This window comes from Colius striatus, chromosome 22 (genome assembly GCF_028858725.1).
Source record: "Colius striatus isolate bColStr4 chromosome 22, bColStr4.1.hap1, whole genome shotgun sequence".
In the NCBI taxonomy this organism is placed as follows: Eukaryota; Metazoa; Chordata; class Aves; order Coliiformes; family Coliidae; genus Colius; species Colius striatus.
In genome coordinates, this window is record NC_084780.1 from 7361896 (window position 1) to 7389532 (window position 27637).

Genomic DNA, 27637 nt, shown 5'->3' on the forward strand with positions numbered 1-27637 from the left:
AATTTGGGCTCTAGAAAGAAGGCTCAGGCCAGCACTGTGTTTAAAATCCTGTTTATTGGAACACACATACATCCCTTCCTGACCTGATGCAGGGTGTGGAGTCCATGCAGCACCAGCAATGACAACGGGGCACCGAGAGCAAGGGCTCACTGACTCCTCAAATTAAAAAAATAGTTAATACTGTATTAGGCAAATAATACACCAAAAAAGACATGGTGGCTGCTGAGCCTCTCAGGTATTGCACTTCCAGACAGCACATGATAAGTATAAGGTCATTCCAGCCATCAATAAATATCACATCAGAAATAGGGGCCACACAAGGCAAACGTGGCAAGAGGAGACGAAGGGATCCTACCCTACGGGGGAAGAAAGGGGAAGAGTTAAGAGCCTCCTGCATTGATCCCTGCCTGTAGCATGGAGGCAGGAGAGGAGAGCAACTCCTCTGCACCCAGAGGGGAAGGGGTGGGCACGTCCTAGGGCAGTGGGTGCCCCTGCTGTGTCTCCCCTCTCCTGTGGGTGCTGGTTACCGTCCCGGCGCTGAACCCTATGGGCTGGTTCCAGTCCTTCCCCACGGAGCCCTTCGTGCTCCTGCCATACAGGCACAGCCTCCCTGCTATATGGTATTGGCAGCACCTCAAAATCAGCACCCTGGCTGCCCACCCCATGGCAGGCAGCCACTCTCCTCGCCCCCACGACGGCTGGTCCCTGCTCCCTCCCGCAAGCACTGCCCCCGGCACTGGCCCCGCTGGGGACATCTCCTTGCCCAGCTGCCCCACAGAGGGGTTTTCAGGAGCCTGAATCTTCCATGGCTTCAAGTCCTGAGGGCAGCAGCATCCCTGTTGCCCAGGGCCTGGGAGAGTCAGTGCAGCAGCCCATGGTGCATTGGCAACACGAACCAGGCAGGAGGAAGGTTTCCAAGTATCACAGCCCACTTTTGGGGTGTCTCTGCTGCTCTGCACCACGCTTCTGCCAACCAGAGTGGCCACCCAGCCAGTGCCTCTGTAGCCCAGCCAGCATGGGGAGAGGTGGGAGACAAGCCACAGGGAGCCAGGGGAAGAGGTGGGGTGCACAAGCAGAAGGGAGAGCATCCTTTGTTTTGGTCCACAGCAGCGAGACTGCAGCGTCTGTCGGTTTGGGCCGAGGAGCAAGTGCAGGCTGGGCTCTGGTCCTGAAAGGCAGCCAGCACGTGGCCATATGGAGAGCAGGGATGTGCTGGGAAGTGAAGTGGGAAAGGGCCTGTGAGGATGGCAGCTCACCTCCACCTGTGCACCCACAGGCCAACAAAGCCAGGCAGAGTCAGCAATGAATCCTCCTGGCACAGGGAGACCACATGCCAGGGCACAGAAGGGTCCCAGGACCCTTTCTGAAGTGCTTGACTATCCTTCCCTCACCCTAAGAGGGATCCCCCATCTGCATCCCCAGTGCAGCTGCCTGTCCAAGGACCAGGCAAACCACATGTGGTTGGGATGCTGAGCATCCCTCCTGCATCATTTGGTGTCCCAGGAGCCTCGGGCAGCTCCTCCACAGCAAGGCAAACCTTGGTAAGGCAGACACCCTGCCTGGGTGAGGCTGGGCAGAGGGTGTCAGGCCTCACACTCTCCTCTCGGGCCCCATCCAGCTCTGAGGCCTCTCTCCACTTACCCAGGGCCGGGCTGTTCCCCCCACGCTGCCCCTCAGCAGGAGTACGTCCGGACCGTGGAGGTCTCCAGCCTGGGTGACCCAGAGGCACCAACTGCAAGTGAGTCAAAGAGCAGAACAAGCAATCAGTGCCCACTCCAATGAGCCCTCAGCTTCCCACCACAGCGTTGATTAGGCAATTAGGCAGTGCCTGTGCACTGGAGCCATGTGAAGATGAGGGTCAAAGCAATGAGCTCCCAAAGCTCCAGGGTTCCATCCTGCTACCCACAGCTGGGTGCTGACCTCAGGGTTCATTATCTTCAGCCAGGGGGGAATTGCAGCTTCCAGGGGTGGGGTGGAAAAGGTTGAACAGAAGCATAGAACCATGGAACGACAGCATGGTGGGGATTGGAAGGGGACTTTGGAGACCATCCAGTCCAATTCCCTGCCAAAGCAGGTCCCACCCACATCAGGTCACACAGCAACGTGCCCAGGTGGGTTTTGAAGCCCTGTGGAAGGAGCCTCCACACCCTCCCTGGGCAGCCTGTTTCTCCAGCCTGGGCAGAAGCTTGACCCAAACTTCTAGATGAAAAACTGTGACATTTGGGCAAAGCTGGAGCCAGGAGGAGAGCTGAGCCCAGGGCTTGGAGCCAGGAGGTGCATTCCATTAAGTTCCACTTTCCTCACCGAGCCGAGCGGCCGTGCGAGCTGTGCCGGGGACTGCAGGCGGGGCCGGAGCCCTCTGTCCTCAGCGACCTCCCGAACCCCCCCCGTGACTTCTCCCACCCTTTCAGGAGCGAGAGGAGTGAGAAGTGGGCACGAGAGCCACCCACCTTCCGGGGGCATCTTCTTGGCAGGGGCGGCTGGGGGCGGCAGGGGCACGAGGCTGGTGACGCGGAAGCCGGCGGGCAGCGTCTCGGCCGAGCCGCTCAGCATGTTCACGCTGTGCACGTCGCGCGGGCGGAAGCGCTTGCGCCACGACGGCGTCCGACGGAAGGTCTTGTCGTCACCCTGCCAGGGGAGAGCAGGTTACAGGCTCCTGGGAGATGCCAGCACCGCTTCCACCTAACCAGGGTGTGTCTGGACAACTCAAACGGGGCACAAGCGTGAGAGCAAACGAGCCAGAGACACGGGAGAGCTTTGCGGGGTGCCGGGACGTAGGCTTCCTCCCGGCCAGCCTGGCTGCAAAGATGGCTCAGAGACATCAGTCATAGCACAAGGGCTGATGGGCATCAGCTGGGACACACAAAGTGCCCCTTAAACACCAGGAGAAGCTCCTCTGGTGCTGAGGTGAGGGAGCTCTGGCCCAGGCTGCCCAGGGAGGGTGTGGAGGCTCCTTCTCAGGAGGTTTCAACCCCACTTGGACACGTCCCTGTGCCTCCTGAGCCAGGGGAACCTGCTGTAGCAGGGGCTGGGGCTGGAGCAGCTCTGCAGGGCCCTTCCAGTCCCACCATCTGGGGTCCTGTGATTCTATAAAATACAGGTCCACCGAGCACGAGGCTAGAAACGATGCACAAGGCTCCTCCTCACCTGGCAGCACCTTCCCTGGGGCTTGGTCTAATAGTTTTAGCTTAGTCCACAGACACTGCTCATGCTACTGGTTCTAGAGAGACTGTGACACGCCATTTGACAGCCCAGGATGAGGAGGGAGGGAACAAAGGTCCTGTCTCATGTTTCTTGCCCAAGAACAGGCACTAAGCATGGCCTGGGCATGGGAGAGGTTTGGTACTCACATCGTCCAGCCTCCGATCCGTGCCCAAGGCGAGCAGGTTGTTAAACTCCCTCTCCAGCACTTGTCGAGCCTGAATCGAACAAACAAATGACCATTTCCATCAATGGAACAGTTTGCAGCACAAACCCCCACCCCAGGAAAGCCTGAGACACAGAGAAAGCCCCCACGTCACCCGAGCGCTCTGCTAGGAGCTGGTGGGGCTGATGGAGACCCACTGCAGCCGTGTTCCACGCCGGCCACCCTCCTCCAACATCCCCCCCAAGGATGCTGCTCTCACCTGTGTGTTCTGTGTGGGGATCTGCAACACCAGTGCCAGACTGTTGTGGTCAAAGTTTTCATCGAGGGCCAGGAGAGCCCCGTGCACCCCACTCTCGGCCAGGTTGTTGGCGTACTCACGCAGCCCGATGGACTGGATCCAGTGGATGACCTGGTCGTTGGTCCACACCAACACATCTGCAAAGGAGTGAGGGCACGTCTCAGAGTCACCTCAGGCCCTGCCCTTTGTCTGTGGGCACCTGAGGATGTCCTGAAGCCCTTTCCCACTGTCCCAGGCTGATCCTGGGCCTGTCCTTGCTGAGCCAGCAGCAACACCAGGTGCTCAAGTGCCAGGAAGAGCTCCCATCAATCTACCAAACTAAATGCTGAAAGAACAGGCAGAAAAAGGACTGTGAAAGGAATGCTAAGAACCCCTGGCTGCTGGTGTAATAGAGGCATCATCAATAGTGAGATGTAATCTAAGCAGAAACCAGATGCACAGGGAATCTCAGGACAGCCAACGAGGAAGGGGAAGCTGAGGGGTGTCCTGAGCATCTGAAATGGGCAGCAGACAATGATCTGATGCTCAGGTTGGATCTTGTCTGTCTTGACACCTTTGTCTCTCTTCACACCTGACTGTGGTGAGCTGCATAAAGGCACTTGGAGCAGTCTGCTGGGGAAGTCGTGCAGGGAGTCCCCCCTGGAGAACAGCCCTGTGGGCACAGTTGCTCAGAAAGAAACATTTTCCCCAGGCAAATGCTGTGTTAAAAATAAAGGGACAGGAGAGAGGCCATGACTGGGCATCTCTTGGCAGGTCTCTCATCTACTTTGCCAGAGCTGGATGATGTGTGGGGCTTGCTGACCTTTGATTTCGTGCTGGGTCTCTTCTCGCCTCCTCTCGAGCTCTTTGCGGTCGTAGTTGAGCCTCTTCAGGCACATGATGCCGTACTGCAGGCTGGTGCTGCAAGGACATGAGGTGTCACCTACCCCTCAGGAGGGGACTCACAGAGGGATCCACCTCCCTTCCTGCTCTCCCTGAGCCCAAAGGGTGCTTTGGTTCCAGGGCAGCCGCAGTCCAAAGGGCAGATGAGGGGACTGTCCCTCCCTCCCATGGTAACTCCCCACTCTGTCAGTTTTATCCTGTTCTATCTGGCTGAGAGCGTGTGGGTCCAAATAACGATGCTCTGAGCTTGGTGGCTGGAGAGGCAAGGGAGAATCAGCCCATGGGGGCTGCTCCAGGCTGAAGGGTTCATCCCCAGAGCAGGGAAGGCTCTGGAACACCCCCGGAAACCGCCTGGGGTGGACAGTGGTGCCCCATGACAGGGCTGGATGCTGCTGCTTGAGCAAAGTGGTTGGGATGGCAGAAGCCTTCTCCAAGCTGGGCTGCTGGCAGATGACTGTTCTGCCTGCCAGTGGAATATCAGGTGGCATGAGCCTTTGGTTTTGCCCATGGCTTGCTCCCCAGCCAGGAAAAGGCTTGCTCTTCTGCAGTTCTGCTGCAGGGTGTTGTGATGAAGGAGAACCTTTGCCCAAATGAGCTGTCTCAGGCCAGGTGGTTGAGTTGAGCCTAGAACAGCCATCCTGCACCAGGGCTGGCCAAGACAGGGGAGAAGCCTTCAGGCTGCCCCATCCTGTGCTCCACGTGCAGACACTGCACCCCAGGGACCTCCCAAAGGAGAGGACTCACCGGTGGAAGCTGTCCACCATCTTCAAGTGCACTCTGAGATCTTTCTTGGTGAGGTGGTCCAGCATCCGAGCATCAACAAGACACTCCATGAAGTAGCTGCGGTACTGTGGGAGACCCAAGCTGGGCAGCCACTCGTTCCCAATCCACTCATGGTTCATGTCCCCATAGGCCAGTGTCTGCAGAGAAGCAAATGGAGAAGCTAAGGAGAAACCAGAGCTTGGTGGAGCTGCAGACTCCCAGACCAGGGACAGGGGGTCACTGTCCAGAGGACCAAACCTAGGCCAGAGGAGTTGAACCTTAGCTTGTACTGAAGGAGCTGGAGGGAACAGTCCTGTTGGCTATGGTCTGTGTCCCACTGATGTCCCCCAAGGAGACAAGGCAGGTAGAAACCTGCCTCCCATGCAGGGCAGCCGGTCACTCTCAGGTGAAGGCTTTTAACACAGCACCTGTGTCTTACAGGGGAGGTCCCATCTCTCTGCCCGAAGCAGAGCAGGACACTGCTTGATGCAAGGTGTCAGAGGACCTCGCTGTGCTTGAAGGATGGCTCAGAGGAGCAACCACAGGGTGCAGGTTCAGACTCCAGTAAGGGTTTGGTGATCAGCCATGCCCCCAGCTCGTCTCCCAGGTGATGCCCAGCTCTCCCCACCTCCACCACCCCCCAGAAAAGGGTGCCAAGAGGAGCTCACCTGTGCCCAGCTGCCTTCCTCTGTGTCCTAAGCGTGACACATGCAGCATGTCAATAGAAAGGACAGGGAAAGTCAGTACCCAGCGGCCCTGGCAGCGTGTGCCCTGTGTGCTGACCCCAGCACCACGTCACCCCAGGCCATGGGGGTCAGGCCTGTGGCTGCAGGGCTCCAGGAGCTCAGCTTTGTCAGCAGGGTGCTGGGGACAGCCTGGGCCTGGGTTTCACCCCATCTCTCAGACAAGTAAGGAGGGGGCATGGCACAGACACCGGGGCTCATACACATTGCCTGGGAAATACAGGTAGTTCTTGGGTCTCCCAAAGACAGATGGATGCAGAGAGAAACCTGAGCTTCAGCTCACAGGGCACCACCCTCAGAGGGGTTGCTCAACCCAATTTGCTGATTTAGTAGCTCAGCCCAGGCTGGTTTAGCTCAGCCTCACAAAACCTGCCACAGGAAAGTGCCACGTGCCAGCTGGGACACAGAAAGTTCAATTTAAACACAGGGAGAAGCTCCTTTGGTGCTGAGGTGAGGGAGCCCTGGCCCAGGCTGCCCAGGGAGGGTGTGGAGGCTCCTTCTCAGGAGGTTTCCAACCCCACCTGGACACGTTCCTGTGCCCCCTGAGCCAGGGGAAGCTGCTGGAGCAGGGGCTGGGGCTGGAGCAGCTCTGCAGGGCCCTTCCAGCCCCACCATTCCATGATTCTACAAAAAGGCACCTGCCAGTTACAGGTCTGTGCTACTCAAGCAGCAGACAAAAGCTGCAATAAAATGCCCAATTCACACCAAATAGATCCAAACTGCTGCCCCTGCCCTGAGACACAGCCATGGGGTGATTAATTTGCAGAGGAGGGAACATGGCTCCATGTGTCTAAAGCAGACAGAGCTTTTGGGAGCACAGCTGCACCCCTCCAGGGGATCCCAAGCTATCAGCCAGTGGTAGGGACAGCCAGCAGGGACAATAGCTGGGTGTGCTGAGGCCAACAGGAGATTAACCAACTCTGCTCTGGGTGCAGAGTGGCCAATGTGGGACTCAGTCTTGAGATCACTCTTGGGTTTTGCCTTTCAGTTCTTTAGCTCACAACTGACAGATGAGCTGCTCCAGAAACCCAGCGAAACCCACGGGGGCTTGACAGGAAAAATGCACCCCATGGGTTTTAAGCCAGTTTTAGAAACTGTTGGGATATTAAAGGTTGAAAGATGGTTTCTAAACAGGTGCATGGTGCTGGCCAAGAGCTGACACATGAGCCAGAGCAGAGGTGCCCTTCCCTGCCGGGGCTGGGGCGCTGATGCACGCCTGTGAGCAGCAGCGGGGCTGGGCAGCCTCACCGTCTTGGTGGAAGTTGCCATGTTCTCCATCTCCTCGTGGGTGACCCAGACGTTTCCAGAGGACTGCAGGGAAAAGAGCAGCGTGGTCAGGGCAAATCAGCACAGAGCTGTGGCCTCAGTTCACAACCCTGCTGGAAACAGGCTGATGGAGGATCAGACCACCCTTGTGCTTGGAGCTGCACCGGGGACATCCTGCAGCGTCTTTGCAGCTTGGGCTGGTGGCACTTTGCTGTGTCCCTGGGCTGTCTGTGCAGCCATGGAGAGCACAGCAAGGACCACTGGCCCTTTGGCTGCCTTTATACTTTGGTGTTATCCTGATGGAAGCCATGGGCTGGTGTCTGACAGTGGTGACCCCAGCCACGGCTGAGGGGGACACACCACGCTTGGGCCCTTTCTCTCTGCTGGCTGCACTTCCATGGGTACATCTTGGCATCACTGAGGCACCAGCAGCCCCTCGAGGGATGTGGGGACCAGCACCAGCCATGATCCCTTCCCTGTCCTACCCAGGGTGAAGCTGGCATCTGCTGCTGCCCTGTCTTGCCTTGGGAATTTCACAGTGTCCCAGGTTTTCCTGTGTTGAAATGATGGAGAATGGCTGCACATAACCCAGCTGGCCCTGCAAATGACACATGTGCTCTCTGGATGGGACTTTATCCTTTCCAGAGCAGACATCCCCTGAGCTTTGCTCCTTGTAGGGACTGGCAGCAGGGTCAGCCTCTTGCTGGCAACCTCTGGCTGTGAGAACAAGAGCCTTTGCTGGTGCCTCGAGACAAGAAAGCGCTTCACACTCGACGGCTGTAAATGGTGTTTGTGCAAGAGGACAAGGGTCTGGTGGTTTGAGCAGTCCCTGAGGGAAGGTCACTCCCTCCACACCCACACCTGCCCATCACCCTGGGACTCCCTGGTGACTGATGGACCCACTGTGGTGCCAGGGAAAGGAAGGAACCGCCGGGGTGTGCCTGGGGGAAGGGGGGGCCCGGAGCAGGTTGCTCACCGTCCGTGAGGTGGGTGGTGCGGAGGGGCTGGTGAGGGACACCATCTCCTGGATGGCCAGGCGCAGCTTGAGGCGGTGCAGGGCGTTGCTGATGCCGATCTCCCTCTGGATCTCCGTGTCAGACAGCGCTGACATGATGGCTCCGCTCTTCACGTTGGCTCTGCACGCGGCCACGTACCAGGCTGGCATCCCCACCCAGAGCTGCCAAACAGGGCAAAGCGCTGACTGACGGGCTGAGCTGCCCTGCCTTCCCCTGCCAGCCTGGAGGCTGCTGTGTCTGAAGCTCAGTGGCAAAGCTGGACACTCACAAGGGGCTCCTTCTTAGTTTGCACCTTGCAGATGGCCTGGGGACAGCTCAGGCTGCATAGAACAGACCCCTGTGCCTGATGGGGTGTGGCACAGGGAAAGGGCACCCACTGAGCCTTGCAGCTCAAAGCTCTCCTCAAAGAACAACTCTACAGAACGTGTCAGGGATCTGAGCATCTGCTCTGCTCCCCCAGGTTTTTGCAACCATGTGCATGGACAAAGGTGTGTGGGGTGCTGGACTGCTGCTGGGGGAGACCCTACAGACCAGTGTTGGTGCCAGGGGATGATGCACAGGCACACTCTGCCTCACCTCCAGCCAGGACACAACAGTGGGGCCATCCCAGTGAGCAAAGGGCAATCCTTTCCTCCGAGCCTCTTCCAGGAGTTCGTGTCTGGAGGGAAATAGAAGAGAAAGGTGATTTACTGAGGGCTTGTGGGGAAGGGAGCAGCTCTTGAAAGGGAACAGAACACAGGCAGTAGGAACCAGCTGGTAGTAAAGCAATAAAGGAGCAAATGAGACTCAAGAGATGGTGAAGATGAGAGGTCTTTCCAGCAATTTCCATGCCATGCCTTGTGAGCCATGGGCCAGGACACTTTCTTGCTGGGGCAGGGAAGGAGGTTCACTCACTTCTTCCGCAGGCGCCGATCCTTCTCAGCCTGAGCACCCAGCTTGCCGAGTCCCAGAGGGTCCTGGATGCCCACCTCCACGTCAGTCAGCATCACTGCTGGGCAAGCAAGACATCCTCAGCTCAGCATGATGTCCTCAGGGCCAACATGACATCCCCCACGGCCGGTGTGGGCACTGCCATGGTCTCCGTGGTAGGGTGTTGGGGATGCACAATCACAGCACACGAGGTGACAGTCTCCATTTCCAACCAGCCCCCTCCAACAGCCCTCCTGCACCCCTGGAAAGCCCAAGGGGATCCCCACTTGCCCCCTCTCCCGTTTCAAAATGCTCCACAACAAATCAGTAAAGGATTTAGGAGTGGAAAAGCAGCTGCTACTGAAGGGCTCTGCAGAATCAAGGAGGTCCCAGATTTGGGGACATTAGAGATAAGATACAGTGGAGGGAGGTCACTATCCTCACTGCAGCTCTTGCAGAGTATTAAGAGTGATACCACCTCAGGCCAAAAAGGCCCACAGGGCAGAAAGCACCAGGACCCAACTGCCTTGAAGCCACAGGGAGCCCAGAGCCAGCAGCCCCAACATCCCCAAACCAGCAGGAGCATCCCTGCTCCTCCAGCTGCCACCCCTCAGCCCCCCGAGGCCAGGCAGTGCCAGGAGGCCTGCACAGCCCCCTGCCTGGCCCACAGAGGAGGGCTGCTCACACACCCTGCCCTGTGGCCCCTTCTCTGCTCAGCTGAATCAAGCGACCCTTCTCTTTCTTCCCGAACAAGCGCCCGATGGAGGATTTGATCCCCTTCCTCTTGGAGCCCTTGTGCAGGGAGTCTTGGCTGCTGTTGCTGGGGTTGCTGGCCTGCTCCTCCAGCGAGCTGGGGATGGAGGAGGGAGAGGAACAGCAAAGCCTTGAGGTTATTCCTGAGCAGCGCACAAGCCACGGCAAAGCCCATCCCATCCCATCCCATCCCATCCCATCCCATCCCCCCGTGCTCGCCCCACGGAACTCCCTCAGACCCACGGAGCAGGCAGCGGTGGGACATCCCAATGTGCTCCACGTACCTCTTGCCATCCTCCTGGCTCAGTGCAGGGTGGCCCAGCTTCTCCAGTCGCAGCGTCCTGGGGGAGGATGGCGGGGACGTCTCGCATTTGATGGTGGTTTTGTCCTCCCGGCTCTCGTCCCGAGCTGCAGGTGACTGAACGAGCAGAGGAGCCGTGAGGCTGGGCAGCCAAAGCCCAGCTCCATCCTTGCCCTGCTGCCTGCCTCTCTCTTGCTCCATGGAGACATGGCCAAAAGAGCCACCAGGGCCCTGAGGCTTTGCCACGCTCCAGGATTGGCCTGAACTAGAGCTCTGGCAATGGCTCGAGATGCCCAAGGGGAGGATGTGGCCATATGGCCAAAGATCCTGGGAATAGGGAGGAGAGAGGATGCGGCCTCACGGTCCAGGTCAAAGTTTGGGGACAGCCCTCAGCAGAGGGCTGTGAGGAGCACAGATGGGAATGTCCCAAAGACACCCTGTGGCCAGAGGGGACACACAACGTTTGGAGGACCCAGTGGCTTTTTGAACCTCCCCATGTCCTGCCAGACCCCCCAAAGGCTGCCAGCTGGCACATCTCCAAGCGCCTTATGGGATCCTGCTGAATCCCTGGGGTCCCCAGCTCCATCCCGCGCCTGCTGCACCCTGACCTGATGCGGACAAAGCCAGGAGCAGGCTGGAAAATGGGCTTGGACAAAAAACCAACGGGATGGAAGCCACTCACTAGCAGTTTCCTCCGGTGCTTCCTCAAGTCGCTGGGCTGATTGCAAGGGGGAAAGCGAGAGAGACACAGAAAGGGGGGCAGTTAATGGAGAACCCCCGCGCAGAGCCGTCGTGGGGCCAGGCCGCAGGGCAGCGAACGCGGGCGCCCCCGTCCCACAGCACCCTCCCACACGCCCCTGGGGGGTGCCAGGGCATGGCTCCCACCCCAGGCAGCCCCCACGCCCCCCACCCGGCCCCACGGCCGCCCTCCCCCTGCTCCTCACCAACGTCATGATCCCCATGCGGTCCAGGTCCTGGGCAGCGCTGCGGGACGAGAGCTTGGGCGTGGAGCGGCCGCTGAGCGGCGGGGACGAGCTGGCCAGGGACAGGGCTGTGAGCGAGGTGGGGATTGAAGCCCGTTTGCAGAGCTGGGTGAGGTTGAGGCCCTCCATGCTGCCGCTCGTGACGCGCGTCTCCAGCTCCTCTGCACGGAGCTCCGTGGACTCCTTCTCCTCTTGGATCATCCTGGGGGGGCAGCGAGGCTCAGGGCTCCTGCTTCCTCACCTCTCTGGGGGTCACGTCACGCCTCCCTGCCACAGCACCTCCCTGCCCTAGAGGAAATGCAGCTGGGGTGCATGACCCAAGGCCCCAGGCTCCAGGAGTGGCGACAAAATCCACCGGCACCCGTATCACAGGATCACTGTGGTTGGCAAAGCCCCTGAAGCTGCTGCAGCCCCAGCCCTGCCCTCACCCTGCCCAGCCCAGCACCCCACCACGGCCCTTAGCACCTCAGCTGTACAAATCAGAGCTGAGACACACAGTCACAGTTGGAAAAGACGTTTTAGATCGAGTCCAGCTGCTAAGCCAGCGCTGCCATGGCCACCCCCAAACCATGTCCTTGCTTTTGATATTCATGGGGGAACCTTTTCTAAAAGGATGCTCCTTGCTGTGAGCCAGCATTGGTGCAGCTGAGGGACAGGGAGCCACATGCAGGAAGGACCAAGCCCTGTGGCTGGATGTCCTGGAGCCATTTCCCTGTCTGAAGTCAGATCAAGATCTCAGTTTTAGGGCATCAGAGCCTCCCCCAACTGGGTTAGTTGTCCCTTCAGAGTAAGTCCCTTCAGTGTTGGCTTTGGCCATGGGCACTCACCTGATCTCCTCGTTGATGGCATCCAGCTGCTCCTGGAGCATCATGGCCAGTGTCTGGGCATCTGAGTGCCCACCAGGAGACAGCACATCCATGGAGCTGAAGAGTGTCTCTCGGTCATCCTCATCCACGTCAGAGATCTCAGGGTCGCTGTCGAAGGCGTGGGGCCCTGCGGCCAGGACGCTGCCTGCCTGGGCCTGCTCCCAGTCCTGGGGGAATAAGGCCCACTGGTCCTACACAGCACCCTCATGTCTCCAAAAAACCAACCTGGAGACCTCCACACAACAGTCAGACCCCAAAACAAACCAGCAAGAAACTCTTCCTACCATCTTACCCCCATCCATGCACCTGGTGGAGGAAACTGCCCCATGTCCCCAGATCAAGGACACGTGAGACCAACGTGCAAAGTAGGAATCAGTGAAACATTGTGGTTGGAAAAGCCCCTGAAGCTGCTGCAGTCCCAGCCCTGCCCTCACCCTGCCCAGCCCAGCACTGACCCACAGCCCTCAGCACCTCAGCCCCACGGCTTTGGGATCCCTCCAGGGCTGGGCACTCCCCCAGCTCCCTGGGCAGCCTGGCACAGGGGCTCACACCCCTCTCAGGGGAACAGTTCTGCCTCAGCTCCAGCCTCAACCTCCCCTGGGGCAACTTGAGGCTGTTTCCTCTTGTCCTGTCACTTTCTACTGGAAGAGACCGACCCCCACCTCAAGCTCCTGTCAGGGAGCTGCAGAGAGTGCTCCTGTCTCCCCTCAGCCTCCTCTAGGCTAAACAACCCCAGCAGGAGGAGACCCCAAGCCCAGCCCTGACCCCAGGCTGGCAGGAGGGTGCGTTACCTTGGCTGCCTCGTCTCGTCGGGCGGCGAATCGGCCCTTCTGTGCCCGAGGCAGCCCCGGGGCCGCTCCGAAGGGCTCGCTGGGGCCATGGACCAGCGGGAAGCGCAGGTCTGTGGCACTGCCCATGTGGGACCTGGGGAAAAGGATCCCTGTTGCAGACATTTCTCCATGCAAGGATGCCCTCCCAGCGACGCTCGCCTGCTCTGCGTGAAATGCTGCCAAACCAGAAGGTGCCCCATCTCTTGATGCTGGCCATGGAGATGGTCTCACAGATCGTAGGAAGCTCAGCCCTGGGGTCCTATCCTGCTGTTAACTCCCACCTTGCTGCAGTACCCACTGGAGCATCCAGCTAGTTCTGGCCAAAACCACCCAGCACAGTCCCTGCTGTGAAGCCGTGGGCTGAGCAGTCCCCTCCCGTCCTTCCCTCTGAGAACAGCTTGTACCTTGTACAGCACGTCCTGTGCCTGCCTTCACCCCCTGGTGCAGAACAGGGGCCAGGCAGGGAGCTTTTCTCCTTTGTACATTTTCTTCAACATTTTCATGAAAAAAAACCCACTCAAACCTGATGAATAAAATCCCATTTGAAACAGATCTTCTGGATGTGGGGACATGAGCTTTGTTTGGAATCTCCCAGTGGAAACCAGATGGGACTTCTTCATCCTCCTCTACCACAGAGAATCCCAGAGTGGTGAGGGCTGGAAGGGCCCTGCAGAGCTGCTCCAGCCCCAGCCCCTGCTCAAGCAGGTTCCCCTGGCTCAGGGGGCACAGGAACGTGTCCAGATGGGGTTGGAAACCTTCTGAGAAGGAGCCTCCACACCCTCCCTGGGCAGCCTGGGCCAGGGCTCCCTCACCTCAGCACCAAAGGAGCTTCTCCTTGTGTTTAAGGGGGACTTTCTGTGCCCCAGCTGATGTCCATCACCCCTTGTCCTGGCATCGGGCAGCATACTGAAAAAACACTGTCCTCAGCTTCTCAACAGCCACCCTTTAGGTGCTGCTCAGATCCCCTGAGCTCAGGCTTCTCTTCTCTTCTCCAGGCTGAACACCTTTCCTTATCAGAGATGCTCCAGACCTCTCATCATCTTGGTAGCCCTGTGCTGGCCTCTCCCCAGAAGTTCTCTATCCCTCTTTAACTGAGGAGCCCAGAACTGGACCCAGTACTCCAGATGTGGCCTCACCAGTTTGGGCTGAAGCTCTGGAGCGGGTCTTCATGCCAGGCACAGCAACATAGCAGCTGCTGTTGGACAGGAGGCCACGTTTTGCTGCTCATGGTACTCATTGCATATCTCCACCTTGTCTGGTTGCTTCTCACCTTGAAGATCCAACCATGCAGCTGAGCAAAGTGCCTTCCTGGGGCACAGGGTCATTGCTCCCTAAATGCACTGCCACAGGAGGCAAGAGGTCATTCTCATTTAAGATGACAAAAGCAGCTGTCCGAGGCAGATCAGTGTTTTCCCCCACAGCAGGTCTGGTTTCCAGTGCAGATACAGATCCAGGCTCCCCACTCCAACATCCTACCAAACCCTGATGAAACTCCTAACACAAGCAGCTTGGCATCAGCTTGGTGTTGGCAGATGAAGGCATAGCCCAAGTTTCAAGGGGATCTAAGCTGTGGAGCTGCTGACAAGCTGCTCCTGAGCTAAAGCCAGATAAAGGCACCTTGCACAAAAGCTGACATTTCAGCTGAGGGATTACTCTGGCCTCTGCAGTTCAAGCTTTCTGCTGACTTTTCCTCCAGGAAATGAACAAAGAAAACAATTCATCCATCCTCTTGTAGACTCATACAAAGAGGTTCCACATGTGCTCCAGACACTCCTCTGGTGCTCAGCTGTCCTTCATCCTCACAAGTTCTTCCTTGCTCTTCCCGTTTCTCCTCTCCACAACAGACACTGGATCTTCAGGCCTTCTCCTCTCTGCCACAGCTGCTGACAGATCTGAAGCTGGTTACACTGCTCCTTTCCATCTTTTCCAGCCTTCCTGAGAGGTGAATTTCCCCCAGTGGTAGTCACTCCATCGATCCCTTGCTGCCTTTAACCCACATTGAATGTGCTCAGGAGAGGAAGTGGCCTCCCAGGCGACTGCAGCAACACAGTGAGGTGCAGGTCATGCAGGAACTCTCCTTTTGTAACCCCCTGGTTTCCCTCAGCAGTGCTGGGTACTCATATCAATGCTGGAGGCTGAGACTCCATGGACTCACCTCTCCTCCCGATGCTTTGGGCTGGGACATCCCAGTCTCTCAGCTGACTATAAGTGAAAGAGGTTGGGAGAACCATTGTAGAGAGGAGGGGAGAAAACGGAAGGAGGGTGTCATTCTCCTTTGCCTGCAACACCTCTAAAGAGGTTCCTCCTTCTCCACCAGCCCATCCCCAGCACACTGCAGTGAGGAAAAGCATTTGGTGAACATCCAGCTTTCACAGAATATTAAGCCCTAAGCTCAGAGGTCTTTTGGCCTTAGAAGAGAAAACGTTGGGCCATTCAGTTAGGCTGGGCTGTTCCCAACAGTCAGTGTCTCATCCCAGGAGAGGTGTGTGCCAGGGACAGCACAGCCAGAGCCAGCCCTGCTGTGATGAACTACCCCACACCAAGGTGTGGTGAAACCACAAACGCCTGACAACAACAGCATTTTGGGCCCTAAAAGCGAAATGCCCCCAAAGCCATGAGTGAGGGGTGCCAGCAGGGTGTGCACAGGCTGGCAGGGCTGTGGCTGGTAACCCTACCTTGTGTGGACACTCTCCACAAACGTTCCACTTCGGGTCTTGAGCTGATCGACCTCGAGCCTCAGCTTGTCGATCTCGTCAGACAACCGTCGCTGTTTGGGGGGAGACAAGAGACAGGTTGGTTTTGCTCTGGAGTTATCAGGTTTGGGGCAACCCACATCTTTAGTTACTTCCAGGTTTATATTCCCTTTAAAAATGCCCATCCCAGGTTCAAAGCACCTTTGACACATTGGTAAAGGAACAGCTCATGCAGGCGACAGGGAATGGCGATGCTGCGGCGGTGCTGGGAGGGGAGGGGGTGATCACAGGCAGGACACACACACACACACGGGCTCGAGGTGATGCTGGTTTGAGAGACAAAGGAAGGAAAATTGGTCCCATTAGGATGCTCTGGTTTTGCTCCAGACTACACATGCACGATTGGCTTGGCAAAGGGCTGCCAGCAAAGGGACACACATTGGATGCTGGCCCTGTCCCTCCTGCTGCCAGCCCCATGGGGAACCTGCACCTGCACTAAGGGCTGTGCTGTCCAGTGGGAATGCGAGGGGGAGGCTGCAGGCATTTACCTTGTCATGCTGGTGTTCCTCTATCTGCTTTTGGGTATTTTCCAGCTCTTGTAACAATGTGTTCTTGGAAAAAAATAAAAGGAAATAAAAGAAAACCAAAAGGAAAGAAAAAGAGAGAGCACTCAGAGCACAGCCTCCCAGAGACAGCCCGTGTGGGACCCTGCAATGGACACCTGGCAGCAGGGATGGAAATGGCTCCCTCATCTGTTCATAGAACCCCAGCATGGTGAGGGCTAGAAGGGCCCTGCAGAGCTGCTCCAGCCCCTGCTACAGCAGATTCCCCTGGCTCAGGGGGCACAGGAATGTGTCCAGGTGGGGTTGGGAACCACCTGAGAAGGAGCCTCCACACCCTCCCTGGGCAGCGTGGGCCAGGGCTCCCTCACCTCAGCACCAAAGGAGATTCTCCTCCTGTTCCAGTGGAACTTTCTGTGTTCCAGCTGATGTCCATCAGCCCTTGTCCTGTCACTGGGCATCACAGACACAAGTGTGTCCCCATCCTCCTGCCACCCACCCTTTAGGTGCTGCTCAGTGCTGCTGAGGTGCCCCTGAGCTCAGGCTTCTCTTTCCCAGGCTGAACAGCTCCAGGGCTGCAGCCTTTCCTCCTCACACACATGTTCCATCCCCTCAGCATCTTGGTGTCCCTGCACTGGCCTCTCTCCAGCAGTTCCCTGTCTCTCTGGAACTGAGAAGCCCAGAACTGGACACAGGACTCCAGATGAGTCCTCAGAAGGGCAGAGCAGAGGGGAAAGAGAACCTCCCTCAACCTGCTGCCCATGCTCTTCTTAATAAACTCCAGGCTGCCATTAGGCTTCTCACCCACAAGGGCATTCTTCACCTTGCTGCCCATGAAACCTCCTGCTCCTCAAGCAGGGCTGTTGTAGCTCAACTCCTGTCCCACACCAGGGCCAGGGCACGGCCATGGAAGGCAAGCAGTGATTAGAGATTTGATTGGCAGGGCTTGAAGATTAGGAAGTGTGTCTGAGAGGAGATCAGCTCCTTGAGCACCAGGATCAAGGGCAAAAATGTTCCTACATCTAAGCCAGGGAATAGGTAGAGGGAAAAGGAGATTCATTTGCAACTGCCTGACCTAGTGCTCTTTTTGGGGAGGTGCTGGCAAATGACATCAGTTTTGCCCCCAGAAGATCCAGTGCCAGCAGCAGGCTGGGCAGCAGATGTTGCCTCCTTACAAGGTGCCACTACTCTGATCCCGGTTCCTTCCTGGGGTGGCAATTTGGACTCAGCCCTATGTGTTGGGTCCTGCTCTTTACCCAGCAGCACTCAGATATCTGCTGAAGAACTGCAGTTCTTCAGCACAACTGAGTCTGGTTGGAGACAAGAGGTGTAGAGCATCAGTGAGACACACCTGGTCCTGGAGGGATCAGCTGGGGAGTGCAATCTCTTCTGTTCTCTGACTTGCTGATGGGAGTCTGCTCCCTCCAGGAACCCCAACAGCAGTGAACAACAGCATTGGCATTGCCAGGTTAATCCTTACCTGCTCTCCCAGCTAACTGCATTCATGCTGGGGCAGTAGCAATGCCAGCCTGCTCCTCAGAGGAAAGCCCAGTTCCCTGGGAGGAGCAGGTGGGAGCTGGGAGGCTGCTCACAGACTCTGGCCTGGCTTGGAGAAGGCAGAGCAGTCCAGGTTTGGGGGACAGGAAGGTTTCAAGGCAGCATGTGAAGGGGATGGGCAGGTGGGAAAGGATGAATGCTGCATTTTCTCCTGCAAAAATGCAGTAAGGTTTTGCTGTGACAGCCAGGTGCAGGCTGCAGTCCAGGATGCACCAGGAGACACGGGGAAGCGAGGGAGCGGAGCAGGACAGACCCCGCTGCTGTTGGGGGTGAAAGGCCATGAGGAGGGGGTCCTGCTGGGTGAAGGCTGGCTGTAGGTGAGGGAGAGATGTAAGGCACACTTCCCTGCACTCCCACCAGCCCCAGCACCCAGCTGGCAGCCTGCAGGGGGCATTTCTCCACCCCTGCACAGGTACTTCCAAACCTCTGTGCCGTGGCTGGCCAAGGCTCCACGCCGGTGGGGCTGCAGACCCATCAACCCCCCACCAGCCCCCACAAAGGACCCTCTGCCCCCCCAGCACTACCTTCTCCTCCAAGGCTGCCATCCTCTCCTTGAGGTGCAGCTGCAGCCGCTCGTTGGACTCGCTCAGCAGACGGTCCACGGTGTCCGAGAGCCGCTTGTTGTGCTCCTCGTTCATCTTCTCCCGCTGGCGAGCCTGCAACGGCCAACGTGAGGGTCCTGTCACACCCACTGCCCCTGCCACACCTTCACCTGCAACACTTCTGTCTGTTCCTGTTCCACTGGCACAGGAGGAGAAACTCCTTTGGTGCTGAGGTGAGGGAGCCCTGGCCCAGGCAGGGTATGGAGGCCACCACGGCAAGGCAGAGCCAAGGCCAAGTCAGGACCCACAAGGTTAGTGGCTGCACTTGATGATCTTAAAGGCCTTTTCCAACCCAAACGAGTCTATGACTGTCTGATGCTGTGAGTCCCCAGAACAGGCTGAGCAGTGCTTACCCTGGCCAGCTCCTGGTTCTTCTCCTCTAGCTGGCTCTCCAGCTGCCGCAGGTGCTCCTCGATGCTGCCGTGCCTCTCTTCTGCCTGGGAAAAGCAGAGCAGCCCTCTCGGATGATGCTCCCTAAAACCAGGCAGGTTCTCCTGCACTCCTCCCTCCTCCCCAACAGTCCTTCCCCAGGCTCTCTCACTGCCTGCATCCCCACCACGGGACACTCTGTGCTGGGAGCCCAGAGCAGCCCTGCTAGCAAAGTCATGGGAGCTGGAGGTGCTCTGTGAGTGACTTGGCACCTGCTCCAGCACCAGGGAAGGGCAGAGCTGGGTATATCCACACTTCCCTCCAGGTCTGCAACCCTCTCAGATCCAACCTGAGTCCTTCCTCTTCATCCCAGCATAAGCAAAGGCCATCTCTGCCTCGGAGAATGCAGACAGAGGAAAGGCCACACGTGCAGGACAGGGCAAGAGCTTTAAAAGCAGCACACTGTCCCTGTGGCCACGGGGAAGGCAGCAGACAGCAAAGCTCTGAGACTGGGAATGTGTGTCTAGGTGGGCATCCTGGCTTGGATGAGCACTGGAGGGATCCCAAAGCCGTGGAGCTGAGGTGCTGAGGGCCATGGGTGGGCTGGGCAGGGTGAGGGCAGGGCTGGGGCTGCAGGAGTCCAGCTGGACTTTTCCAACCAAAAGATTCTCTGATCCTGTGAATGAGAGCAGGGTGTCTTGGGCCTGCCAAGATCTGCCTTTTCCTCTGGCTTCTGCTCTCTCTCCTGGCTCTGGTCCCCAGTCACCCTGCACACTTGCCTTGGTGAGTGCAGCAATGCGCTGGGCCAGCTCTGCTTCCACCTCAGGCAGCGTCTCCGCTTTCCGCATCGTTTGCTGCAGCTTCTGCTCTGCCAGCTCCAGCAGCTCCTGCAGGTGCCGAGCCTTCTCCTCACACTGCAGGGCAGGGCAGGATGAGTGCCTGGCACCAAGGCCAGTCCCGTCTCCAGCACCCACTTCTCCCTCCCAGGTGCCCAGGTGGGCTCAGGTTCAGTACCTGTCGGTGCAGGGACTCTTTGTTGGCCAACTCGCTTTCCAGCTTGTCATTGAGGTCGTGGATGGAGGTGGCCTCTCGCTGGGCTGCCAGGTAGCGTTTCTCCAGCGTGGTGATTCTCTCCTCCATGTCCTCTTTCTGAGCCAGGGCCTGGGGAAGCAATGGGGCTGTCACACCCTGATCTGTGACCACCAATTTAGGAACAACTGGGCCACTGGGCTCCTGTGAGCCTGGGACAGCCCCGAGGCCAAGCATGAAATGAAAACCCTGCTTCACACAGGGAAGAGGGACAGCAGAGTGGGAGACCCATAAAGGGAGAGTCAAGCAATCAGAGAAGAACTTTCCAGCACAGACACAGGTCACTGCCACAGGTCTGCAGCACACATCTCAGTGGCTGCTTATGACCTCAGGGAAATCCTGCTGAGGGACCTGGGGACAATCTCCCAGAGGCAGTGGGAACACAGGCCTTCACCCTGCATACAGCAGGAGGTACAGTCCCAGCCCAGGGCATGTAGAAGCTGCTGGGAATGTCTGTGCAATGGGTGAAAGGGCAGTGTCTAACCTCTCGGAGGTCCCTCTGGTATTTGCTGCTCATCTCCTCTGATTTGATCAGATCCTTCCTGGCGGTGCCCAGATCCTCCTCCAGCTCGGCGACGCTGGCAGCCAGCGCAGAGATGCGCTCCTTGGCTTGGACCACCTCGAAATTCTGCTTCTCCAGGAGCTCCTGCAGCTCCACCACCCGCCCTGCCTCATCCTCCGGGTGCACGGAGCCGTTGGAGAGCCGCTGCAAGGCAGCAGAGAGGAAGATGGATGGGGGGGTGGCCCCACAGCACCGGCCCCACTGTCTCCAGCTCCCCAGCCAGGCAACGTGGCCTTGCAGGGACCCAGGGGGTGATGGGGAGAGGCGACTGCGACCCTCCATCAGCAGTCTGCACTAGCCAGGAACGTGGCTTCTCACAGACACCATGGAACAGGGATGGCTGAGGGCCTCCCAGAGCATCCCTGAGAAACAGAGCTCTGGGAGCATCTGAGTGGGAGCACTAATTGCCCCCTGCTCAGGGAACGACCAGGATGGGCATTTCCTTGGGGAGAGGGGAAAAATGTTTTCAGCACCTTGCAGCCAGCAGCAAGGTGGCTGGAGAAATGACAGGCTTGTTGAGCATGGCCAGACCAGGGGTTCCTGGGGTTCTCACCTTCCAGGGAAGCTTCTGTGCTGGCTCCTTGGGCTCCCTCTCATCCCGCTCGCCCGCCGGGGCCTCCCGTGCGGCGCCTTGCTGCAGAACTGCCACCTGCATGGCAACAAGGCTTAAGCATGGCCAGCCCTGCTGCACCCAGGTCTGGAACTGGCTTCCCACTGCCTTCCTCCACCATCACATTCAGCAAGTGCTGCCCAGATGCCTCTTACCTGCCGATGGGCATCCACGAGCTGCTCCTCCAAGGTTGCCACTCGCTCTAAGGCCGCTCGCAAGCGTTCCCTGACCTGCAGTCACGTAGGACAAAGGGAGAGGCCGTTATGTATCTGTGATGAGGGTACTCAGGATCCAGGCAAGCTCCCAGCCCCTTTTGTCTGGCTCACAGCTGAGGCTGGGGTGGATCCACATCCAGGGCACAGGCTCAGGGATGGCCCAGCCCATTGCCTGGGAGAGCAAAAAGATGTTGGGGAGGAACAGCCTGAGCCAAGATGACCCTTGAAGACCAATTTTAGCTGAGGAAGGAGATGAGGCAAATGAACCAGGAGGAAAAACAAGTGTCTTAAGACATAGATGGAACCAAGGTGCCAAATGCTGGCACTCACCAGCCCCACATGAGTGACTTGGGGAAACAAGTTCCTCATCCCCAAGACCTTCAGACCCACAGCATCCATACAGCAGCCCCACTGGCTTCTAAAACAAGGATGCTGCAGCTTTTGGATATCCAAGACTTTCCTCTTGTGTCACCACACAGCTTAACAACACGAAACAGCATCCAGCGGGAGGGAAGAGGAGGGCTGGGAGAAGGTCAGCTCTGAGGGATGCTCAAGGAGAGAGCTCAGAGAGGTCCCAGCAGCCCGTCTCACCTTTTCATCCAGTGCCTTGTGATGCTCAAAGAGTGACTTGAGTGCCTTGAGCACCTCGACTTCACTGGAAACCCCGGATGGCGACTGGGCCTGACGCTTGACCACGGTCATCCTCAGGGACCGTTCATGCCTCGACACCAGGCACTCCAGGTGCTCCAGCAGGAGCTGCAAGAGGGCAAGTGTGAGGCTCTCTCCATGCTGGGGGCTGTCAGTGCCCCACGTGTCTGAGGACTGGCAGCCATGCAGCAGGGCTCTGTGTGCTCACCCGGGTGTTATTGCGTTCGGCTTTCAGCTCTGAGATCTCCTCTTCCCTCTCCAGGAGCTGCTCCCGGCAGGCGCTGAGCTCCCGCGTCAGCGTGGCAAACTCCTGCAGAAATCAGGGCAGGGCTGTCAGCACGGGGAGTGGGATGGACATGGTGCAAACATCCTGGCCCCACTGCCAGGACCCTCAGAAACAGAGTGTTTCCCATCCAAACCCAACCAGAGACAGAGGGACGTCAAGGGGAACACTGAGAAGTCACATAATCCCTTGAAGCTCCTGGAGTCGAGGAGACTCCAAACCCCTCGCTGTGAAGTCCCCAGGATGCAAGAGAGATCATTTTCCCTTAAAAAATGAAACCCAGGCACCCAGGTTGGCCCAGGAGCACTCTCTCAGTTGCTCTTTCAGATGCCAAGTGGTGCCAAGACTAAGCAACGTTTTGCAGCTGGGAGTTTTGGGGGTGAAAAATGCAAATGCAGAAACACTTCATGCAATGACACCAGCTTCACTGTGTGGCTGAGAAGTTAAAAAGAAAACGGGTTTCAGAAGAAGCTGAGAAGGATTTGCTTGAGCATTAACAAACCAAATTTCAGCTGGGGGCTGAGAGATGTTTTACAGCATGAAATTCTCTTTCCCTTTAATTTCCAAGTTAAACAAATAAAACCCCTTCAAACAGGAGCAGAACGTTGAGGCTTAGGTTGGATCCAATGCTCTGCTCAGCTCAGAGTGAAACCTCTTGCAACAGCTGACGTCCCTCCAAAAAAAATCAAGAGCTTTTTAATCTCTGCTTGCCCCAGATGGATTTTCCCTCTCCCTTCCCACCCCAAACTGCTCACAGTTGTTGGGGATGGTGGTGTCACTGGTGATGCTGAGACCCACAGTGGGATAGGACCCAAGCACAAACCCTCCACAATGCAGAGGAAGAGCAGTTGCAGCGACTGAGGTCACTCATCATCACTGCAAAGAGCTGCTTTTGTGCCCATCACCATGCCTCTGGGCTGCTGCCACCCAACATCCTCGCTCCAGCATCACCTCAGAGCCTGAGTCCCCTGGTTCCTTTCCAAACCCACTCCTGCCCCATCACTTTCCCTCCCCACCCCACGTTGCCTGCCTGAGCTGTACAGATTGTGCCCACAATCAAGCTCCCATGCCCAAAAAAAGCAAGGAGATTAAAAGAGAGAGAAAATCCCCTGGGGAGAGACAGGCAGCTCCCACCCCAATGCAATCCACGGGTCAGTGGGTCAAAGTGTAGTGGAAGCCCCACTCCTGAGCACAGCACAAAGCTCCTGCCCAGCCCCCTCCCATCAGGGTGCTCCCCTCTGAGCTCTCCAGGCCTGAAGCATCCCATGGTAATTAAGAGACCACGACAACTGTCCTTCCTTGGGGAAAAGCTGCAAAAATGAGCATTTACCACCAAAAATAGCAACAACCCTGCAGCGAGACAGGACAGCTGGAAGGGTTAGCTGAGTACACTGGGCTGGGGGCACTTTGCAAGCCTGATTTTGATGCCTTGGGAATAAAACCCACAGGAATAAACCACTCCAGCACCTGCCTGCAGCTACCTCCATCAGCCCCAACTGTGCCAGACATCTGCCCTAGCTTCCGGGCCACCGGCAGGCACCAGGCGAGTTTGGGGACCGTGAGGACAAGCTGTGGCCAGCTCTTTGCTTCAGTGTCACACTGTGGAGAGCAGCTTTCACCCCCATCCACAGGCATGCCATTGCCTTAAGCCCCAGGGAAGTGGTAGAGAAGAGGATCCAGGTGGTTTCTCTCTGCCATGGCCAGAAGCCTTCTGGGAGACACAGAGGCACCTGCCCCCAGCTCCAATAAGCTCTCAAACTAAGCAGGGACACCTATAAATGGATTAGAAAGTGAAGGAGAGGTGCCTGATCTTCAATCAAAGGCCAGATGATGATACACAGCCCTGGGAGTCCTCAGAAGCCCTGCAGGAAGCCCAGCAGCTGATGTGGATTAAACCAGCCCACCCAGCCTGGCTGGGCTCAGCCCCAAGCCCCGCAGCAGGGGGGAAGGATGCTGTTTTCACTGTTGGAGCAGGGAGAGACACTCAAAGCACCACACAGTTTACTGAACCAGGGCATTGCAGCTCAGGGCTCGGATCTTTGGTCAGCACCAGGCTTGGTTGGGGTTGGGGGGCTTCTCTCTTCACTATATCAAGGGCAAAAGTAGAGGGAAGAGCTGAGAGGAGTCCAGAAACCAGCTGCGTGGAGATGGACAGGACTGAAGGAGAGGTTTGGGAAGCTCAGGGAAGAAGGCTGGCAGCAAGCAGAATTCCCCCATTTTATTGCAGGAATGCAGCTGCTGCTCCAACATAGCCCAGATTTGAAACCAAACTGGCTCCAGCTGTGGGATTGATGGCATTTTTAAAGCCCTTAATTGGAATGACAGCTCCTGATGAGCCAGGTGTGCGACGGAGGGTGACGTGGGAAGGATGCCCACGCCTGGAAACCACAGCGGGGATGCAGCCCTGTCTGCCTGCCCACATGGGAACTGGCAGACCCCTAAAACCATAGAAACCCAGAATAGTAGGGGCTGGAAGGGCCCTACAGAGCTCATCCAGCCCCAACCCCCTGTTACAGCAGGTTCCCCTGGCTCAGGGGGCACAGGAACGTGTCCAGGTGGGGTTGGAAACCTCCTGAGAGGAGCCTCCACACCCTCCCTGGGCAGCCTGGGCCAGCGCTCCCTCCCCTCAGCACCAAAGCAGCTTCTCCTCGTGTTCCAGCGGAACTTCCTGTGTCCCAGCTGATGTCCATCAGCCCTTGTCCTGTCTCTGGGCACTACAGACAAAAGTATCTCCCACGGGGCTGCTGAGAGCACTTGGACCCTGCTCAGGACCTGGTCCTTGGCTTCGTGCCCCCTGCAGAGAGGGCAGAGGGACTGGAGCCCAGAGCTTTCAGTCCAATTAAGTCTCGTTCAGTGCTCCCACATGAATAAATAAATCATGTAAGAAGCATTAAGGCAGCTTAGTCTCCCTGGGAAATCGCCCTGGAGTTCTGCCTTTTAGAGGCTGAGGGATGCCCCCATGGATTAGAGTTGGGGACAGCTTGGCCACATGGCAGACAAGCCCTGCACGGGCAGGAGCACCTTTAGAGCACCCCTGCCTGCCCCATGCAGGGGTTTGCCTCAGCCAAGCACATCCCCTGCCTGCCCCACGTGTGGCTCCATGCCACACAAACATTCCCTGCCTGTTTCATTGATGGCTCTGCCACGCTGTGACGACACAGCAGCATCCAGCTGCCACTGTGCCCTGAAAGGATGCAGAGGGCAACATCCTCCAGCCACCATCCTCTCCAGTCTGCCCAGGCAGCACATCCTCTGCACAGCCAGAGCTCGGCTCTTCAGTGACACTATCTGACTTGTGGGTGCCCAACCCTGCCCCACCAAAACAGAGTTTCTTCAAGCAATCCAGCTTGAATCCCATCCCAATGGGGTCTGACACACTGCAGTGAGCTCCTGGGCACAAGGGCTCACAAAGGAGGAGGAAGAGAATCACAGAATCCTTTGGGTTGGAAAAGCCCCTGAAGCTGCTGCAGCCCCAGCCCTGCCCTCACCCTGCCCAGCCCAGCACTGACCCACAGCCCTCAGCACCTCAGCCCCACGGCTCTGGGATCCCTCCAGGGCTGGGCACTCCCCCAGCTCCCTGGACAGCCTGGCACAGGGGTGACACCCCTCTCAGGGAAACAGTTCTGCCTCAGCTCCAGCCTCAACCTCCCCTGGGACAACCTGAAGCCTTTTCTTCTTATCCTGTCACTAGAGAGAAGAGACAGATCCCCAGCTCCCTGCAGCCTCCTGTCAGGGAGTGTCAGAGTGCTGCTGTCTCCCCTCAGCCTCCTCTTCTCCAGGCTCAACACCCCCATTCCCTCAGCCCCTCCCCATCAGATCTGTGAGGATAAGGAGCCCCCAGGCACTGCCCTGGGGAGGAGCCCCGCTGCATCCCACTTACCTGGTACAAGCACATGCTGGGCTCAGTGCCATTGGGCAGGTGGGCACCCCCGGCTCTGCTGCCCGTGTCCATGCCGAGCCCTCCTCATCTCCCACCAGGGCGGCCCCGAGGGCGAGCGGCTCAGCGGGCTCCGGCGGCCGCCGTGCCCGGGCACAGGGCCCCGCTGCCACGCAGGGACGGGCAGGGCTGAGGGAGGCACCAGGGGCCTGGGGAAATGCCCCATCTCCTATCGACATCCCTCGCTGGGGCGCAGGGGCCGGGGCAGCCCCGGCTGCAGCAGGGTGCCCATGGGCTGTCGGGCGCTGTGCCGCTGCCGAGCCCCCGGTGCTGACCCAGTTTGCTCCGTCTGCTCCTGCCGAGGCACCCAGGACCCTTTATTGGAGCAGGAGCAGAGGCTAAATCCACGTGGTCCCTTAATCCGAGGCGGGGAGGGCAGCGTGTGCTCAGGGTGACCTGACTTGCTCTCTCCAGCACACGCTGGGAGGGAACTGGGAGCAGAGGGGACACGAGCCCCCGGCACACGGTGAGGGCTCTGCCTGCACCCAGCACCTGGGTACATCTCAGCACACCTCTGAGGACAAGGGACAACTCATCCCTGGGGACACAGGAGCTCCTGGGGAAGCACTGTTGTTGTTTTGTCTTTCAGGACCAGCCCAGCTCTGTGCATGGACACGGGGGCTGCCTTCCTCACAGTCTATTTCCCTCTATCCGGAGTCCAGGAGGGAGGCCAAGAGCTGTTCAGCCACCAGCCCAGTCTCTGTCCTGGCTTGTGCCACCAGTTTTGATCTCGTAGTCATTTCCCATCTCCCTGGGGTGCCCCAAACCTCAGCATCCAGGCAAGGAAGATCTGAGGTCTCAGCACTAGCACAGTCAGAACAGACATAAACATTTGAAGCCTCCTGCTTCCCCTGGCTGCTGGACTCCTCCCAACATCATCACACCCACATGGAGTGGCTGCAGAAGCCTCCCAAATCCTGCTTTCCCCAAGCCTGGGCCCCGGGACACTCTGCTGACCCACAAGACCCCAAAAGACCCTGAGGTGTCCCCAGGAAAGCTTTGTCCCTCCTCCACACCCATTCCCTTGTGCAACAGAGGGGACTGCAGTCTCACACCTCCTCAGATGCACTCATGGATCAATGAAGGGTACAGAGAAGGGGAGATATCCAAGCTGGCTGTGCCTTGGCCTGGGGGAACCTACTGGTTTTACCATCTGAGGTGCAACACATAAGGCAGCGTCACTGCTGTCACACCACATCAGCCTCCCTAAAGGCACGAGCTAAAAATCACATCCCAGTGTCTCACTGCCCTCCTATGCCCCAGGGAAGGCTCCTGCTCATGCCAGGGTCAGACCCTTACCTGTGGGAGTGCAGAGTTGAGCTGCCTCTGGAGCTGGTCACGTTCCCGCAGGGTCTCCTGCAGGCGGCTCTGGGTGACCGACAGCGTCTCGCGCGTCTCCCGCAGGGTGTCCAGCAGCTTGTCCCTCTCGTCCAGCATGTTCACCATCAGCTGCTCGAAGTCAGCATCCGCCTCAGAGCCCTGGGGGGGACCCAGAGGGTCCCCCTCGCTGATGGTGGGCATCACTTCGCACATCAT

At 57.9% G+C, this 27637-nt stretch overlaps 1 protein-coding gene across 1 annotated transcript; it reads right to left on the reverse strand.

Annotated features, from left to right (window-relative positions):
- Window positions 1–779: 779 nt before the first annotated feature.
- Window positions 780–27637, reverse strand: PPFIA4 (PTPRF interacting protein alpha 4). The gene is made up of 29 exons (XM_062013335.1): window positions 27401–27637; window positions 22090–22191; window positions 21825–21989; window positions 21174–21248; window positions 20962–21057; window positions 20331–20552; window positions 19772–19918; window positions 19533–19671; window positions 18742–18821; window positions 18311–18442; window positions 16218–16280; window positions 15652–15743; window positions 12938–13070; window positions 12108–12313; window positions 11242–11482; window positions 10980–11015; window positions 10281–10414; window positions 9933–10093; window positions 9229–9322; window positions 8911–8992; window positions 8295–8495; window positions 7301–7363; window positions 5292–5467; window positions 4468–4565; window positions 3627–3802; window positions 3351–3419; window positions 2451–2628; window positions 1642–1732; window positions 780–1212 (listed from the first exon to the last, which is right to left on the reverse strand). Exons 1-28 carry the CDS (start codon window positions 27635–27637, stop codon window positions 1674–1676), a joined length of 3657 nt encoding a protein of 1218 aa, XP_061869319.1. The 3' UTR covers window positions 780–1212; window positions 1642–1673.